This window comes from Pempheris klunzingeri, chromosome 3 (assembly GCF_042242105.1).
Source record: "Pempheris klunzingeri isolate RE-2024b chromosome 3, fPemKlu1.hap1, whole genome shotgun sequence".
Lineage (NCBI taxonomy): Eukaryota > Metazoa > Chordata > Actinopteri > Acropomatiformes > Pempheridae > Pempheris > Pempheris klunzingeri.
In genome coordinates, this window is record NC_092014.1 from 6,788,506 (window position 1) to 6,806,958 (window position 18,453).

The following is an 18,453-nucleotide window of genomic DNA, read 5'->3' on the forward strand; positions in this document are numbered from 1 at the left end:
AGGTGAGAAGAAGGCAAAAGTGTTGAACAAACTGCTGGACAGAAAGGTCAGTGATCAGACCCGAGTGAGAGAGGGGGATCCTACCGTCTTCCTTGGTTCTGAGCAGTATTGGGTTGCTGGGAGGGCCGTCACCCATCCGTGTGTACGCCAGCACCTGCAGCACATACACAGTGTATTTTTGGAGAACCCCGAGGAGCAGCGACATACTCCCTTCTCCTTCTGCCACCTGAACACTGGGGGGACCTTCTGAATCCTTCTCGCTGTACAGCACCTGGTCACAGACACACAGGAACACATATAAAAGAGAAATATAGATAAAGTGAGTGAACAAATTAGTTTACACTGTGTCAGCTCTGTAAACACGGTTTGTCTGCTTTTTCCTGCATTTACAGTAGATTTGGTGGCGCTGCAGGATGTAAGGTTGATGCTATATTTTTGCAATTGCTTTTATGATTGTCGACAAATACCAGTTAAAGACCAAAACCAACTCTCTCAATACTTTTAGACTTTTGCAACCTATCAGCACTCTGCTGCTCCTTCCTACCTCAGATGTAAATCTAAAACTGCTATAATATTTTAATATTAACAATGAATAACAGGACCACTTGTTTGTGAAAGTTGTTGTGTGTTATAATGAACCTACTGATAAGTATCTTCTGACTCTGCAGTTCTTCTCAGCTGTACGTTGCTTTATAGTCATTTTCAGCTCATTGTTTGACTGTCCAGCCCACATCTTTACTGTTTAGGTTCACAGCCGTGACTCTCATGGTGATTTTTCTGGCCGTAGCAGGCAGCTGTTTTTAGTAAGCAAAAGCTCTATAAACTTTATAAGGTCACAGTATGTCAGCGTTTTGGTCATAACATGTTTCTATTATTGCAGGGTTAAAAATGGGTCACAAAAACACGTATTAATTTTTAACAGAAGTAGAGTAATTTGCCACTGAATAACAGCTGGGCACTGTAGTCTTTAGCAAATGCATTAGGTATAAAAAATGGCATTTGTTGGGGACTATTTTCAACTGTGGATTTGATGTGCTTGTGAGTGTGACTGCAGTCTTTTCCTAAACACATATTCCTGACTTTGATGAAAGATGTCATAAGGTGAAGAAAAGATGTAAAGAAAAATTCAGAAGGACTTATGAAAAGACAAATGCGGTGCTAAGAGAATCTGACTGCAATTACACTAGAATAACATATTGTGGGATGGCATTATCTCCTTTGGTGCAGTGTACACTATGTTAAAGCAGATAGGAAAGGAAGCACTGAAGCACGTTTCTTTTGCATTTAGAGAATTCGACCAGCTCTTATCATGGCTGCAATTTAGACACTTCTGGGTCATTTCACTCATTTGGGAACCTTCCTAAACAAAATAGACTATGCGACTGCAGCCTGTGTACAGAACCAGAGGTGTGTATGTGGAACTGACTCGAAATACCTCTCTTCATCAATCAAGTCAAGTCAATTCTATTTCATATAGCCACAAATCACAAATCAAACATATGCCTCAGAGGACTTTACAATCTGCAGAGCATACCTCATCATAATGAACAAACAGCCAGTGCAATCGTGTGGCTCACTGATGTGTTTTTGACAACAATGGAGGTCTGTGGCAAAGAGGAATAGGCCATATCAGGCTTTGGATACAGAAGCGAAACCAATTTTGGTCTTTTAACGGGATTTGTTGATGATGAGAAAAGCAAAGGATACCAACAGACTTATCCTTTAACCGAAACTCCCACTAAAACTAATGCTGATATTAAAATTACACCAGTGCCCACATAAAAAACAAATCAGCACTTGCTTTCACAGGCAACAGGAGTATGTGTCAAGAACTGCTCTTTCTTCTTTTGCTTGTTCTCTCTCTCTGTTCTTTCATGTTCATAAACTCCCTGCCACACTTGAAACCCTTCTGAAAGAAAATACCACCTCTTAAGTGCCTTAAAACAGAAACAGTTAGGAGGACTGTATGGCAAGAGGCAGGGGAACTATTCAACATCTACGAGGGGATGGAGGGAGTTGAGGAGCAGCTGCTGGCAGCCACCTCCCATCTATTAGCAAGGTAGGCATAATGCTTGGCGTGATTACTGCTCAAAAGTGTATTATTTCTGGCTGCAGTGCATCAGACAAATCACTGCTCAGCATGATCCTCAGGAGGGCACAAAAAACGCACAGATGGATATTGTGTTGTTCTTTGAGCATGGTGTATGGTGGTATAACCTGAATTTTATTCATTTTTAAAATACTGGATGGTAATAGCTTATATCACACAGTCACAGCCTATTGTCTGGTGTAGATTTATGTGTTCATGTCCCAACCATGTCCAAGCAATTGAGGTTGCCCCCCCCTCCTTTGCTATGCTCATGTTTTGTTTTGGTGGTGATTAGGAGCTGTATTTAATGCCACTTTCATATTAGCAAATATATTTTGCATGCGCTTACAGTTTGTTCATTTTTTTCCTAAGGATGTTGAGGGGTACTGTCTATGCCACTGAACAAGAAAAGCAAGACTGCAAAAATAGAGACCGCTGGTACGTGTCTTCTCTTTGTTTTAAAATTCGACAAGGAAGTGGAGTACGTTATAATCAACCCCTGGAGGGTGTGCGTGGGAGGCCGCAAAAAGCAGGTGGAACCACACTGAGTGCAAAAGGAGGGATGCGTGCACTCAGGCAAAAATAAGTGCACCTTGCACTTTACCATCAACAGTATTTATCCAGCTTTTTCTTAGAATCCTGAACATCAGAGCAGGTCAGCCACTTTACCATCGGGAGGTTCCAGCATGACAGACGTCTCTGACTTAGTTTGGATAAACAAGAAAAGGATGAGCTCTAATTTGGCAGGCATGGACAGACTGTGGGCTATGTTGCTTAAGTGGGTCGCAAAGTCTGGACTTAAATACTAATGCAGAATCTCCAAAGCATATTCACATCAGGCATGTATACTCAACAAATCACATTCTCCGGCCTAAACTGCAGCTTATGTTTTATATTTCAAATAAACAATGCACTTTTCAAAACCAGCAGGCTTTATGGATTATTGTCCATTTTTCATAAATGAATAATCCAGCCATTGTTCCTACTACAAGATGAAATACACTGTTGTTTTATGAAAGGGTATTAAACATTAAAGCCTCTCTCATATACATGTGCAGAATTAGACACACGCCCCCAAACGTGCTTACAGTGGTCGGGTGCTTTTAAAAGCAGTGATGTGGGACGAACAAACTAGAGCAGTTACAGGATATTACATCATATTCGTCTAATATCAGATTTTAGTTTGCATGTCTATGTGCATCTCTGTGTTTGAGAGTGTGTGAAAGTGTTGGGGGAAGTGATAATGGGCTGAGAGGGCCAAGTGAGAATGCTAGGGTGATGTTTTGTGTGTGTGTGTTTGTGTGTGTGTGTGTGTGTGTTTGAGTGTTTTTACACCTTATATCCAAGAATGACTCCATTCTTCTGTGCCAGAGGGAGAGCAGACCAGGTGAGTAGGATCCTGGTGGAACTCACAGCCTCAGCAGTCACATTCAGCGGAGATCCAGACGGAACTAGAGAACACACACACACACACACACACACACACACACACACACACACACACACACACACACACACACACACACACACACACACACAGACACAGACACAGACACAGACACAGACACAGACACAGACACACACACAAACACAGACACAGACACAGACACAGACACAGACACAGACACGGACGGATACATAGCTTCATTACCAGCAGTGACCAAACACCAAGTATCGTCCACTATTGCTTGTCAGTTTGAAAAAAAAAACCCAAAAAAACTCAAATACATTTTTTAATATAAGCTTTCATTATATAAATGCCAGAGTGCTTTTCAAATGGTCTTTTAGAAACTGTCTACCTATCAAAGAGGGAACCTCCTTATCCTGCAATGGAACCATCTGTTGTGAACACAGACTGCAGAGAAAAATTAATACAGTGGGAACAAAGATTTTCTTTAAATAATGGTTAATTGAACTACATTGTTTTTAACATTTAACCATCTTCCTATGACACAAATATTCTGAAAACAATCGCAGCCACTTCAGGTTAGCATGAATTGAATGAAGCATATGTCACGGCAGCAGAAAATCAGACTAAAACCTTTCTCATTATTACAGGTTTTGTGTTTGATTCTGTGTTCTTTATTAACGGTGCACTTTTTAAACATGGTCGTAATGAGAACAAAGATTACAGATTAAATACTTGACATATTGATTTGTTTAATAGTCTGGTTTAATGTTTGTCTTGTTACCAGCTAGCATTTCTCCCTGAATTTCTTTGTGTCATGGTAACAAGAGTTATTAGTTCAGCCTACGGCATGTTCTAAAAGATTTGTGTAATATCAAGGACAAATGCCCAGAACAAATCTACCTCTGAAAAATGTTTTCAACGAGTTCCATAATTTCAAATGCTGCAAATCTCCACAGATATGCTGTCTTGGGACTGTCCCTGTTGTTTTTTGCCAACAACCTTGTTTGTTTGTAAAGGGGAAGCTTGTATATGGCTCTAAATAACCTAAATGTTACAGCGAAGGTTTCTTACAGTTTGTTGTCCTTCAGTTATTGGGATTAAATCAAAGGACGGTAAAGAAATATTTGTCCTGCTCATCTGTAAGTGAAGTCATTGTTATAGATGCCGTTTAGTCAGCAAGATATTATAGGAGGAGTTTCTGTAATAGACAAAGTCCTCCATCACAAGTGCGCTCAACAGATTATCTCAGAAAGGGACATTTGCAAACTTCCCAGATGGCCTTTTATGTTTTTACAATGAGATCATGTATGGTGACAGCATTAAATCACATATTCAACCCCACATAAAATTAGTTGAGGCACACTGACCAAAGCAGAGTGTGGACATGTTCCTGACAATAAAATGGCCAATTAGAAAGAAATGTGTGGACCTCATCTTGAAATATTAGTTTGCCATCATCATCTGGGTTCCACAATTTGACTGCATGTTGGTGTTAAACAGAGGCATCAACCTGTTTAGTAAAATACGCTCTACTACTTTGTCACACAGGACTCAAATTGTATGCTGAGCTGACGAAAGTGTCAGGAAACACAAGAACCTAAATTATGTACAGCAAAACACCAGGTAATCAGGGTTTTGATTATTACTGGGGAACAGTGAGCAAAATCACACAGAAATGTGCTCCTGACAGGATTAAATTCACTGCATCTGATATCAAAATCAATAAGCTCCCCTCGAGAAATATATGCCCTCCAAACAGGAGGTGACACTTGTGTTGTGTGTGCGATTTTTAAGGATGATAAAAGTTTGGTAAACCCAGCCTGGCATAAACAAAACTGATTAATTGAAGTATTAATAATATGCATGACCCTTAAATTCAATTACATTGACTAATTCTAGTGTTACTGGCACATTCATTAATTAATTAGACATAAAATAAAATCAGCTGACGTTCTTAAAATTTCAATGAGGTTGTATAACAGAGATAGGTTGTTGTTGTTGTTGTTGTTGGCACACTACCATCCTCAATTAAAAACAACAACAGTGCAAACCCTGCTGGTGCCCCTAAGTTAATTTAGTTTCTCTCCATTATACTGGTTTAGAGACACGAGTCGCAGTTAAACACCTAAACAGTCACTCAATCAGCAAAATCCCATTAGTGTATCGGCAAAGGAACTAAACTGATAATAACTATCACATAGTTAAAGGTAATTTGTTCTCTGCTCTGAATATTTACTTCAGGCTATAGCTCTGAATTTGTTGTAAGATAGACTTCATGAATGGGACTAGAGGTTCTCCTGACCTGTCACTGTCCAATATGATTCTCTCTGCTTCAATTTAATAGCATATACTGTGGTAGGTGACCGACCTGGTGTGGCTCTCTACATGTGAATGTGCACTGATTTTAGAGGTCAAGCCCTTTTACCTATCTGCATATTCTACCACGGTGAATGAGCCTGCAGAAGACTAAGGATAGTTTTTTTTTGCTACTTGAGTATTCTTCCCCTAGCAGGCTAAACGTCTTGTTCATATTGCTGAACGCAGTTACACTATTTGTACACACACACTCACACACACAAACATTCCTTGCTACAAGTTTAAAAAAAGAGCCACCTTGGCTATGGTTGATTCAATAAACTTCTTTATTAAGGGTTTCTCTTGCTCTCTCTGTTTCCATCCTGTATTTCCTGTCTACCTCTTCACTGTTGCTGTCTATTCAGGAAATAAACAAACAAAACAATATTCTAACCAGCAAACACTCCTGGGGCATTGCTGAGTATGAACTTTAACTCTCAGATACCTGCATGTCTCCTCTTTGCAAAAATTAAAATAAACTCTCCAAAGGGTCTGAGACACGATTTAAAGCAGCAACAGTGGAACTCTAAAATGTCCACTGTCTGTGAATGTCTAACAACGGCAGGTCCACCGTTGGATAGGTTCACAAGTGCACACACACACACACACAGCTCAGTGCGTCACTCTCTGAACCAATCTTCGATTTTATCTCAATCATCTCCCCCTACCCCTCCCCCTTTCTGTCAATCTTCCCCCTCAGTGAAAGACAGGGAGAGTATAGAGGGCACAGAGAGGTGGTAGGATGAGAGGAGACTCAGGGAGGTAATCGGAGCACACTGTTCCTCATCCATCTGTCCTCTTGCTAACACAATATTGGCCAGACAGCTCTGTTAGACAGGAAACAGAAATAAATGGGGTCTGTGTTCGTACCAGATTCTGCGGTGTGTGCTGCCACAGTGTTGCTCCATGGTCCAGGTCCTATAGAGTTGTAGGCCTGTATCTGAACCTGGTAATGGGTCCAGGGATTGAGGCCCTCTATTGTGGCTTCAGTGACCCCCCCTGCTCCTTCAATATCCTCAGTCCTGTCCTCCCCCTGTCCGTCTGTCCTCCACACGCGCAGGCGGTACCCCACAGTCTCTGGGCTGCTGTTGTACTCGGATTCTGGAAGAGGCTGGAGGATAAGAGGAGAGGAACAAAAAGAGCAAATTAAAAAGACATGTTGAGTATTCTTGTTCTACATGAGGACAATGACACACTGGTGCAGTTCTTCAGCTTTCCATGTGTTTATGTTGTTGTTTGTTAAGTTTATTTTCATTACGGCAAATAAAATAAAAATAAAATAAAATAAAATCTAACACATATAGCCTTGTTTGGCATGAGGCTGAAAGCAAACTCATGTCAGATTAGAGGATGTCTATGTAATTGTCAGGATAATTTCCGAGGCAGTTTTTCAATAACATAGTAAATTTTATTCCATAATATTTTAATGAATGAGAACCAGTGTGCCAATCCTAAATTGTGCAAGTATAATGTGTCAGCACTTGGCCACCCTGTGCTGTCACTGCAATTTGTGAAATGAATCAATTTTGACTTTGATTTATGAAAGAAGAACTATCCATACAGAGACAGGGCTGAAAGGATGATTGAACGAAAAACCACTTTTGGTAAAAATGTGATTAAAAAAATAATGAACCCTGTTGCTCTATGAAACAATGTGACTCAACATGGAGTGATATCCTCTCCCTATTTATGAGAAATGCTTTAAGTATGAGTTCAGGTCGTTAGAGGAACATGCATGTTTTTAGGAGAAAAAAAACACAATACAAACAAATCAACACACAAAGGAACACATTTATATCATATGTGTACATGCACACATATCCTGTGCACCAAGATTGGACATATATTCTGGCACACATATCAAGTACAAAACCCCTGAAAACTCAAGCATTTCTGTGTAACATGAAATATTCATGACTAAATAGGCAACAATCACAGCTAAAGTTCAGAAAAACACCATTCACCATTATTTATTATGAATTTAATACTCAGAAACTCATCAGGACCGTGTGGGTGTATTTTGATAAAGCCAGGCAACAAGAGCATGCAACCCACCAACTGTCATCACAAATTGATTCAAGTGCTGCTGCACTTTGATCACCCCACAGTTATATGTGACACCACCTTTTTCCAGCAGAGCCCCACCCACTTCAAACCAGTTAGAAAAGCAAGGACAAAAACAAAATACACACATTTTTCATGTGAAGTAGTAAAATCTGTTGGAACTTTGGCTGAATCCTCCACTCATAGAAAATAGGTTATAAAGTAAAAAGGGCATTTAAACCCTAAAATAACCTCTTAAAATCATTATAAGAAGAATATTGCGTCTTTCCAGTGGAATGATCAAAGCGTTGGGTCCAGACAACATGAGTGAAATGTCAACTTCAGATTTCAGTAAACTGACAGTAATGAGGCACAAGCATACACACACTCACAAGTGAACAAACATTTTGTAGCTCTTGAGAATTTGATGATTTATGTGGTTGTGTCTAAAGTACATCCTAAAAAGCTTTTACTTTCCTCTTCCCTCTGACATCCCATCACCTGGTCTTTCTCTCTGTCTCACCCCCTTTTCGCTGTTTTATTCACACTCTGACACCCTCTTTTACTTGCTTCCACTCTCATTTCCTGCCACCCTCCTTCCTTTTCCTGTCTATACTTTTTCTCTGTCACCTCATCTTTTCTACTCTGCCCCGTGAACCACCATGTCATTATGTCGTACAGCCACAACGACCTATTATTCAGTGCCCTAAAATCACATTAGTACAAAGTTCAGTTTGCTCGCAGTGTGTCATTCCACACAAGATTTTAACCAACATCGCACAGTAGTTGCTCTGTGCTGCGCAGCAGATAAGAAAGTGAGACACCCAGCCATTTTAAATACCCCGGTGATTTAGCTCAGCTTAGCATTTAGGAGCCATAATACAGAATGTCACATTAGCTTTATTACCCTTAATATGCAGCTTAGAATAATAGCCTTAGCTAAAACCATTGTGATGGTTCCATTACAGCAGAAAACCTAGCATAGCTCAGGCTGGGCGCTAACATGCAGGTAAAATCCCATTAGCATGCTGCACAGGTAGCCCATAGTGCCTCAGTGTCTGTGTCTGATTTGACAGGCTCTTTTTCTCATTCCAACTCTTAAATGGAAAATACTCTGCTCTCCATTTATGTTATAATAGAAGAGGGGAGGGGGGACTAAAAGAGGGAGGGAGGGAAAGAGAGAGGTATGAAGAGTAGGAACAAGAGCAAAAAAGAAAAGACGGTACAGAGAAAATTACATTGCAGTTTGTGCTGCTAGCGGTCTGCGCTGTGAATGGGAAATGTGACAGATTAGTGTTAGCACTGATAACAAGGAGAGACACTGATTATAGGCTGTCAGCCACTCAACCTGTTCAGTACTGCTGCTGGTGAGTGCACACTAACACACATATATGCATACACTGATATGAAAAATAGGAGAAAATAAAAAGTCAAGAGATGAAAGAGCAAAGAAACACTAATAATATCCATATTAGTCAAAATAGCACTATTTGAATGCTTGTAAACAGGCAGAGTTAAGTTTTAAGGTGTTAAAGAGTTAAAGTCTGTATCTGTGTGTGTTTCAGTACCTTCCACTTAAAGCACAGGCTGGTCTGTGTGGCAGACAGCAGGGTGAGGTTAGAGGGATGCGTGTCAGGGGCAGCCTGTAGGGTTTGAATCATCCTGGAAGGGACGCTCATCGGACTGGAGCCGACTATGTTCACCTGCCGCATCCTGAACCTGGAGAGAACAGGGAGCAGTTATAGGGACACTCCAATGATTTCACACAACGAGCTTCTTTGTCAACTACTGCTCAGCCTGTGAAAGCAGTTGTTTAATGTGTACTGCTGCTCTGGAGGGTGTTGTTGAGGAACCAGCTCTGATGGTGTCACGGTGAGATCATCAGGGGTTTGACAGACTTGGAGGCAGCAAACTTATACAGAAAACCTGTGTTCCAAAATGGGGATGCAGAGTTTAAATGATGTGGATGTTTACCAGGCAGAGTAGCAAAAAAAGAATAAAGATGACACTGAATGTAGTATGCTGTGCTTAAACCACACTAGGGATTTAATTTTTTTATCTGTCTCTTTAAACTACCCCACGTTTATGTGCAATACTCAAGTGCTGGAGGACCTTTTTAAACACACCATGACCATAATTAAGAATTCATAGCCTCAAGTTGGACATTGGGGTCAAGTCTTCAAAACTGAACACTGCGTGTCTAACATTTTCAAGTACTACTCAATATTACTGTAGAGACAGAGGATAAAACCTAAACAATGGAGCCATACAGACTTTATCTGCATACAACTGATTATTATACAAAATAAAATGCAGAGCTGATCTGAAAGATAAAATTGCCTGTAGTGTAATGCACATGGTAAATGGTCTGTATTTGTATAGCGCCTTTCTAGTTATTTGAACTACTCAAGGCGCTTTAGATGACATCCTCATTCACACATCATTCATACAGGAGGAATGTAATTTGGAGGAGACTATTCTTTCATACTCATTCACACACTGAAGCCATGCCTTCAGTCTTGCCCAAGGACACTTCGACATTGGGGATCGAACCCCTGACCTTCTGATTAAGGGACGACCCACTCTACCACTGATCCACAGCCGCCCACATGCACATAATGAAATATCGAAGGACATGTCAAGACAACCAGACTTCACAGTAAGAGTGAAGAAAAAAAACATTTTGGACATTTGTGTAAGTGTATTTGTGCATTATTTGCCTCACAGCTAAAAGAGGATTTCTGAAAAGGCCAATGTTAAGCTGTCTGAGGATGCCAAACATTCTATATATAACTATACAGACCTGTTGATACACACACATACAGCCATGAGGGAGCGTTTGTTACTTTTGTTTTCTCTAAATGCATCCATCCTTCAGCGTGGGTGTGAGTGATAAAAATGTGTGAGAGTGCAGAGTGCGTGTGAGAGACTACATCTATGAGTTTTGGTCCCTGTATAGGGAGAAAGAGAACGGTGTGTAAAGAGGGACTTAAGGCGGGGGATAAGAAACGCAGACAAGTGCATCACTTCATCTAATGTCCCAATGGTGTTGCCTGTGACAACATAATCCCTGAGTGTGCAACGTGTGTGCACGCACACACACGCCGCAATCCCATTACAGATGAAGGCAGAGATACAGACAGCAAGAGGCAGAGACAGACAGATAGACTGATAAATACAGGAGACAGATAGAGAGACTGATAAAGAAATAGAGGGAGAGAAGAGGGTGAAGAACTGCTGCTTTTCAGAGTGACGATAGATCACGTATATAAACTACAGACTCCCCACAGCCCTTGAGCAGGGATTATAGAAACATGTCTCTCCTCCTCTATTTCCTATTCTCCTCGTCTCTTAGCCCTTTGTCTCTTCTTCTCTTTAATGCTCTCTGCTGGCCTTCCCGCTTTCTCATCACCTTTCTTCTCCCTTGCGCTCATCCCTCTCCTCCCCACTTCCCTCGCCTTCCCCCTAGCTACTTGCAGGAGGGTAATAAGGATCTGCATGCAGCAGCTGTGAAGCTGCTGACAAACAGAAAAGTCTCAGATGGAACTGTCTCTCTGTGTGTCTGTGTGATTTATCTAACTTCACCTGAGTCTTGCAATACTGCAGAAACTGGCGAAGAGTGAGATGTGCGTGAGTGAGTTTGTGTGTGTGTGTGTGTGTGTGTGTGTGTGTGTGCATGTGGTAGCACTTGACCATGTTTCTGTAAAGACTGTGTGTGTGTTTGATGCTCACCTGTACTGGGTGAACGGAGTGAGGTCAGGGATCTCTAGCATATCTGCATCTGGCTGGTTGTCTTTCTGGTAGACAACTCTCCATGCCTCTTCCTTTCCATCCTCCTTCAATACCTGTTAAACATGGACATTGCATGTACATAATGTTTATGTTACCTCCTGCACAGAAGTGCAAATGCAAATGCGCAAACACAAACACACGCACCTGGCCTTCTACTATCCATTGCGATATAGCTGTCTTGCCGTCAGGACCAGGGCGGAACCGAAGTGTAGCTGTACGAGGGCTGATGTTGGAGATGACTAAGTGAGATGGTGCGCCAGGAAGTTCTGCAGATGGAAAACAGACAGAATATTGATTTACTCAAAGCTACAAAGACCAACAAAGAATTCTGCTATTGTGCAGCTAGTACAAGAAAGTCACCATATTTTATCAATCAATCAAATTTTATTTGTATAGCACCTTTCATATAGGTTAGTGCCGTTTGGAAAGCTTCAGAGATGACTGACAAGCCGATAATAACACAGAAGAAGAGCAGACTATAACAATATTGATAATAACATAACAGATAAAATGAAATATAATATGATTTATCATATTATCATCATGTCATGAATGTAATGAAACAAGATATATATATTAAATTATATATTAAAGTATATAATGTCTATAAATCATTCTTCACCAAAAGACAAGCAGAAGAGGTAGGTTTTAATTTTACATGTAAAGATTTCACCATTTCCAGCTACACTCAGATCCTCAGGCAGACTGCTCCAGCGGCTCTGAGCATAAAAGCTAAAAGCTGCCTCACCAAAGTACTCCTGTACTTTGGAACATCTAATAGACTCGCACCAGAGGACCAGAGGGGCTGCAATGGTTCACACATTGTAAGCATGTGAGATATGTATGCCAGTAAGGATTTTAAAATGGGTGTAATGTGTTCTCTCCTTCTGGTCCAGGTTAGAACTCAGACTGCAGAGTTCTAAATCAGCTGTAGGTAATTTATAATGTTTTTGAGTAGACCAGATAGAAGGGCATTACAGTAGTAAAGCCTATTTGATATAAAAACTGGCATTCGTTTTTCTGTGTCACTCAGAGAGAGAAAGAAATGGTTGTACTTCAGCAATATTTTTTAGGTGATCAAGAACTGATTTGGTGGCAGAACCCATATGAGCCTTATAGCTTAAATATGAGTCAAATACCACACAAAGGTTTTTTAATTGTTGGCTCTGGTTGAATCGCTGAGCTTTAGAACCTATGGCTAAAATTTCCAATTTGTCCTGGTTGAGCTGCAGAAAGTTTTGTGACATATAGACAATAATAACTACAATGCAATGAAAACGGAAATCAGTTGGTCCTGTGTGACCATAAGGATACACAGGACATGGCCACGTGTCATGTGTGTCAGTAGCATAACTAAGAAAGAGATGCTTTGTCTCCTAATGACACCTCCACACTACCTGAGAGGTAACATGTTGGCTATACAGAAAAGACAAAGTGTCCCTAAAATTAATCCCTGGGGAACACCAAAGGTTATTTTGAAGGTTTTGGAGAAGTTATCATCAATTGCAACAAAGAACTTTCTGCCAGGAAGAGGAAAACCAGCTGAAAACAGTTCCTCACGGTCCAATGTGAGTTTATTTGAAAGAATGCTTCAATAGTGAGTTATTTTAAATAAAACCACCTATACCTGCCGGTGATAACACAACCAGGTGCAAGAAGGATTTATTTGCAAACATTAGTACATTTTGTTCAAGTAGAAAAGGACCAAAGCATCACAGCATGGCATGGTTTTTATATTATGATTAAGTACATATTTGGCTAATGATTATTTGAAATATTTGTTGACTTTAATGTGCAAATATTTAACATGATTTAAAGGCTGGAGTTTGTTGATTTGTTTGGTCATGATATTGTAATTTGGCTCTTTCTTTATTCATCATCATGACAATCAAGACACATCATTTTCTGGATAAATAAACTGGACAATTAATTGCAACCCTTGTTTCCTGGAGGTTTGTGGCTCCAGTTAGACCATTAAATCCATAACAAAAGGGATAGATAAAACGGTCTCTCTTGAGAACGAGACACACTGTCTCAAAGATATCATGTGTCTAAAAAATTGTTTTAAAAAAAGAAGTAAACAAAGATAAAGAAAAATATTTTTACATGAAGGGATGAAAATATGTGCAGTGCCAAATGGAATAAAATAGAACTGAAACGTGGCTTATCTCTAATACACTTGCAATAATATTGATAGAAGAGAGAGAAAAGGAAGGAAATCATGTCTCTAATAATGACTTAAGTCCAAAAAAGGCTTCATGTAGGAGTGAGCCAAGAAATTGCCTCAAGTCCTTTTTTATGTGTCTATGCTTGGCCATAAAACTGGAAAATAAAAAGATTGGTAACAGAAAAAAATGTTAATTTTGTTAAAGCACAGCCACTTATGCTACAGCTGTATATCTCTCTCTGTCAGAGCAATTTCATATTTCCAAGGTCGACAATACAATACAGAGAGATAAATCTCTACACCAGAAGAGGCGAGAGGTGAATTAAATGCACAGTTCACTAAAGTCCATTTAAGACCAATAAATGTCTTAGTAGGCACAAGCCTAATAAATTAGGTTTCAACCATTCTTATTCTAACATTGTTCCACCTCCATGGAAATAAGGACTGACAGGAAATGTGCAATGTGACTGACCAGTTGTGGCAGCTTGAGCTGCACAACAAGAGAAGCTGAAAAACGGGACGGTTTGGCTCAGAAATGATCTGTGTGGTCCATTTCAAACTGCATGCGATAGCCTGACTGATCAATTATTATGTGCCTGATCCCAAAATCCAACACACCCAAAGTATAAACATGTCCACACTTAGCGGCCAAAATCTAGTTGACAGACAATATCTCCATATTCTCAATCTAAATATCTTTGTTTCTTGTAGTTTCTGTCCTCTCACAAATAATCTTCAAATGTGGGAACACCAACTTTTACAAAGGTATTTGATGAGGATAAATAATTAGACAGTAACTGTCTTCCCCAACCAGGAAATGTTACAAATGGGATACTATCAATGACTGTAAGAAAGAACAACTGAAATCAAACTAAGTCAGCTTACAGTACAAAGAAAATTCTCTGACAATAGCATCATTGATGCAGCCCACGTTTGTTCCTTGGCACATGCTGCTAAACAGCATTGACTGGAAGTTTGAATAGTTGCTTCTGTCATATTCAAGCTGAGCGCTGCACTGAATTTGGTCAACAACAAGTGACGAGAAGACTATTATTATTTTCTCCCTCTGGGAGGGTTTTTTTTTAAGCTGGAATAAATCAAAGAGGACTAATAATACGTTTTGTATGCATACTTCAACCAGAACTAAATATTCCAATGAAAGGTTTACTGCTCCACCTTTCAAATGCCACACACAATTTATAGTCGGCCTTGAATAGACTTCTTCACAGACAGCTGTGAACTGAACTGGCAATGGTCAGACAGGCTGCACATCTGACAACAGCTCTGGGGGCTAAAATCCTGTTTTTGTTGTTGTTTTAAATCATGTCCTAACAAATGGGACGTATGCAGTAGCAGCTCATTTCTGTTAATGACAATTAGCTAATCAAAACTCATCACAGTCCATTTTGCTCTAAATTATCTCACTCAATCACATCAAGACAGAGCACTTCAGACCCACTTTTCAACCACTTCTCTACACTGTGTTTGGTTAATACGTAGTATCTCTGGATGGCGTAAGTGCTGTGGTGTGATCTGCTGTAATCCATCCAATTCTGCTGCAGCATCACAGGCATCACATTTGCTGAACATGGCAGAATACAGATCTGTAAAGCCGATGTGTTAAATCAAACGACGTGTGTTGTAACACACCAGCACACTGGGGCGCATCAGACAGATTTTGTAGACTATTGGAAGGGATTTTTATTGTAAAAAGGCTACATAACATGACTGGATCCAGTTTTGGCAACAAGGCAATGTTTATTCTGGATACACTGAGGTACATGTGTGCAACAAAAACAAATAACAGCTATCAGCTACCAATGTTTTGTAAGTGCATGCAGTGAACTTGTAAGGGTTATAATGTGGAAATGTTGGTATCAGCTGCCTTGCTCAGATGAATGACAAAATTCTCTCAACTTCATGAATACATGAATAAATAAACAAGACAAGAATCTATGCTCTGTGGATCTCTCTCTATCTTTCTCTCCCACTCTCTCTGCTCATTCTTTAGTTCTTTTTCCTAATCTTCAGTCCTCCGTCTTTCCTTCAGTCTTTTGCTTTCATGAATTAATGAATAACCTCTGAATCTAAGAACTGTCTGTATCCATCTTGCTTTCACTTTTTCTGCTTTTATTCATAAATTAGTAATCAGAAAATGTGAGGACAAAAATTTCTGCTGTTCGAGCCAGGTTTTTCTTCCATTCTCCTCCACTTACTCTCTGCCTCACAGTCCATTTCTGAGAGACTTTGGTCTTCTGTTCCTTGGAGATTGCATTTTCTTGTGTTCTCTCTTCTTCCCTCATTATGTTTCTCTATCTGCTCCCCCCTCTTCAGTCCTGTTCTTTGATTGTCTCTTGCCCTCTCTCATCGCTGCATTCCCTCCACTTTGCCATTTGCAGTTAATCAGTGCTAATAATGATTGCGACTTGGCCTTAGTCCAATCATACAAACACCATCATGCACACAAGCGTGGCGTGCACATGGTATACACACAAATAAAACAAAGCGCTCTCTAAGATGCTGTAAACTCTTGTGTGTGACCGTGCGTGTGAACGCGTGTGTTGGTTGTGTGGGTGATGATTCATGGATGCACGGTAACAGCCACTTATCAGCCTGAGGAAAGACAATGGCATCGTAAGAGCTCATCAGTCATATTTAGCTGGCTACACACACACACGCACAAAAACACATGTACACACACGAGCGAGAATCTTTTTTTACCGTCCACTGTCGCAGCCTCCTGTGTGTGGGAGTGTGTGTGTGTTTACTGTACCGGGTGGGACTCCAGTGGAGATGGTGGAGGATGTGACCACGCCCCGTCCTGCGGCGGTGAGCGCTGCCACCTGTAGTGTGTACGCTGTGGTGGAGGTGAGGCCGGTCAGCTGGTACTGCAGGGTGGAGTTGGACAGTGAACGTTCCTCACGACTCGACTCTACGCCAGACACTTCCCACCACAGCACATAGCCTGCGGGGTGTGGAGCACACGCTGGGTTAATAAAGGTGCACATAGACATGAGCAGACATGTATGCACGCACACATACAAACACACACACACACACACACACACACACACACACACACACACACACACACACACAGGCACACACACCTTCACATAATGAGAGGTACAGAGCCAATAAGGAGGAAGAGAGTGCGGGAGGGGTAACTACAGTCAAAATCCCTGTCTGTCCCTTCGCATCTTCACAGTCATGCATCACCCTCCACCACCTTCAAATGTGTGTGTGTGTGTGTGTGTGTTGCTCTGTGTGTGAGGCCACTTGTGTGTAAAGCCCTGGAGAGAGTGAATGGTCCCTCATCTGTCTCCCTGCTCACCAGGTGCTGGATGAAAAGCAGGTTGAGGAGAAAAGAGTAAATGTGCAATGTGACCTTGATTCAATAACCGTTTTCCCACTCCTCTGAGTGTGTAAGCTGCCTGTAAAGCCACTGCAGCCCTGTTGTGTAGGTGCCTGGTGACACACAGACACACGCATACGCACACATTGTAGTGCGATCGCTTAATTCACAGCCGCTTGTCGTGTTCACCAGCGTCATTGTCTAACAGTGCCGTGGTGGAGCTAAGACAAAATGAATTGGGAGGAAAAGTGCCTCGAGCTCTGTGATGCGCCACACAAACAACACCCTGGGTGTTGGGAGGCGTGGGATGAGGGCATGTTGGAGATAATGTGAGAAGACAAGCTGCAGAGAGAAGGGATTAGCTGATGATGAATCAGTTGTACACAAACACAGTGTCAGAGACAGGGGGATGTCTGTGGAAGCCAGACTGAAAATAAAAGACTACGTGGAGAGTACTGAAAAAAAATTGATAAGTTTGAGGAATCCATCCTCACTTCTGCTTGCCTTGAGGGGATGCTTTTCACTTTTTTACTTAAATTAATCATTCCACACACTGTATTTGTCCACATGAGAAGAATACCTTTTAACTGGAAATGTTGGGCTTATTATGTCTAATCACTGAATGTTCCTGGCAAGAACATATGAACTAAACCTAATTTAAGATTAAGTCATCACAGCCGTGTATGGGGCTGAAAATAAAAGTTTCTTAATTTCGGATGAAAGATGCAGGTGGTGGTGGAAATCATTTTTGGCTGCTAAGAGATTTTATACTTTAGATTTTGTAATGATCTAACCAGTGATGATGCCGTTCTTGTCTTCAGGCTCTGCCCAGCTGACTCTGAGGGATGTGTCCAAGATTTCAGTGAAGCTCAGGTGGCGAACAGGTCCAGGTGCTGAAAAAAAATAAACAAAATAATCTCACATACATCAAATAATATTTGTTTTATTTTGTCTTTATCAGCAGCGACCTAATTTCATAAAATTTTAGATTTTAGTAAACCATCCCCCCACACAAACACACATACAACATGTATCTCTTGTCTATATCTCTAGCCTATTACCTACAGCTCTTCAACTTCACACTCCACCTCCTAATCGCATCTGCATTGACCACCACAGACGCACGCACACACACACACACACACACACACACACACACACACACACACACACACACACACACACACACACACACACACACACACACACACACACATCGTCACGCAAGCCTGTCGTTTCTC

At 40.9% G+C, this 18,453-nt stretch overlaps 1 protein-coding gene across 1 annotated transcript in view; it reads right to left on the reverse strand.

Annotated features, from left to right (window-relative positions):
- LOC139225692 (protein sidekick-1-like) overlaps positions 1 to 18,453 on the reverse strand; it is a 213,790-nt gene that overhangs the window by 27,809 nt on the left and 167,528 nt on the right. Inside the window, exons 21-28 of the mRNA XM_070856523.1 lie at positions 18,007 to 18,105; positions 16,631 to 16,822; positions 11,835 to 11,956; positions 11,631 to 11,743; positions 9,467 to 9,617; positions 6,726 to 6,966; positions 3,425 to 3,540; positions 85 to 271 (exon numbers count right to left, since the gene is read on the reverse strand). Of these exons, the coding sequence (XP_070712624.1) occupies positions 85 to 271; positions 3,425 to 3,540; positions 6,726 to 6,966; positions 9,467 to 9,617; positions 11,631 to 11,743; positions 11,835 to 11,956; positions 16,631 to 16,822; positions 18,007 to 18,105 (1,221 nt within the window). The remainder of the gene's footprint in view (positions 1 to 84; positions 272 to 3,424; positions 3,541 to 6,725; positions 6,967 to 9,466; positions 9,618 to 11,630; positions 11,744 to 11,834; positions 11,957 to 16,630; positions 16,823 to 18,006; positions 18,106 to 18,453) is intronic.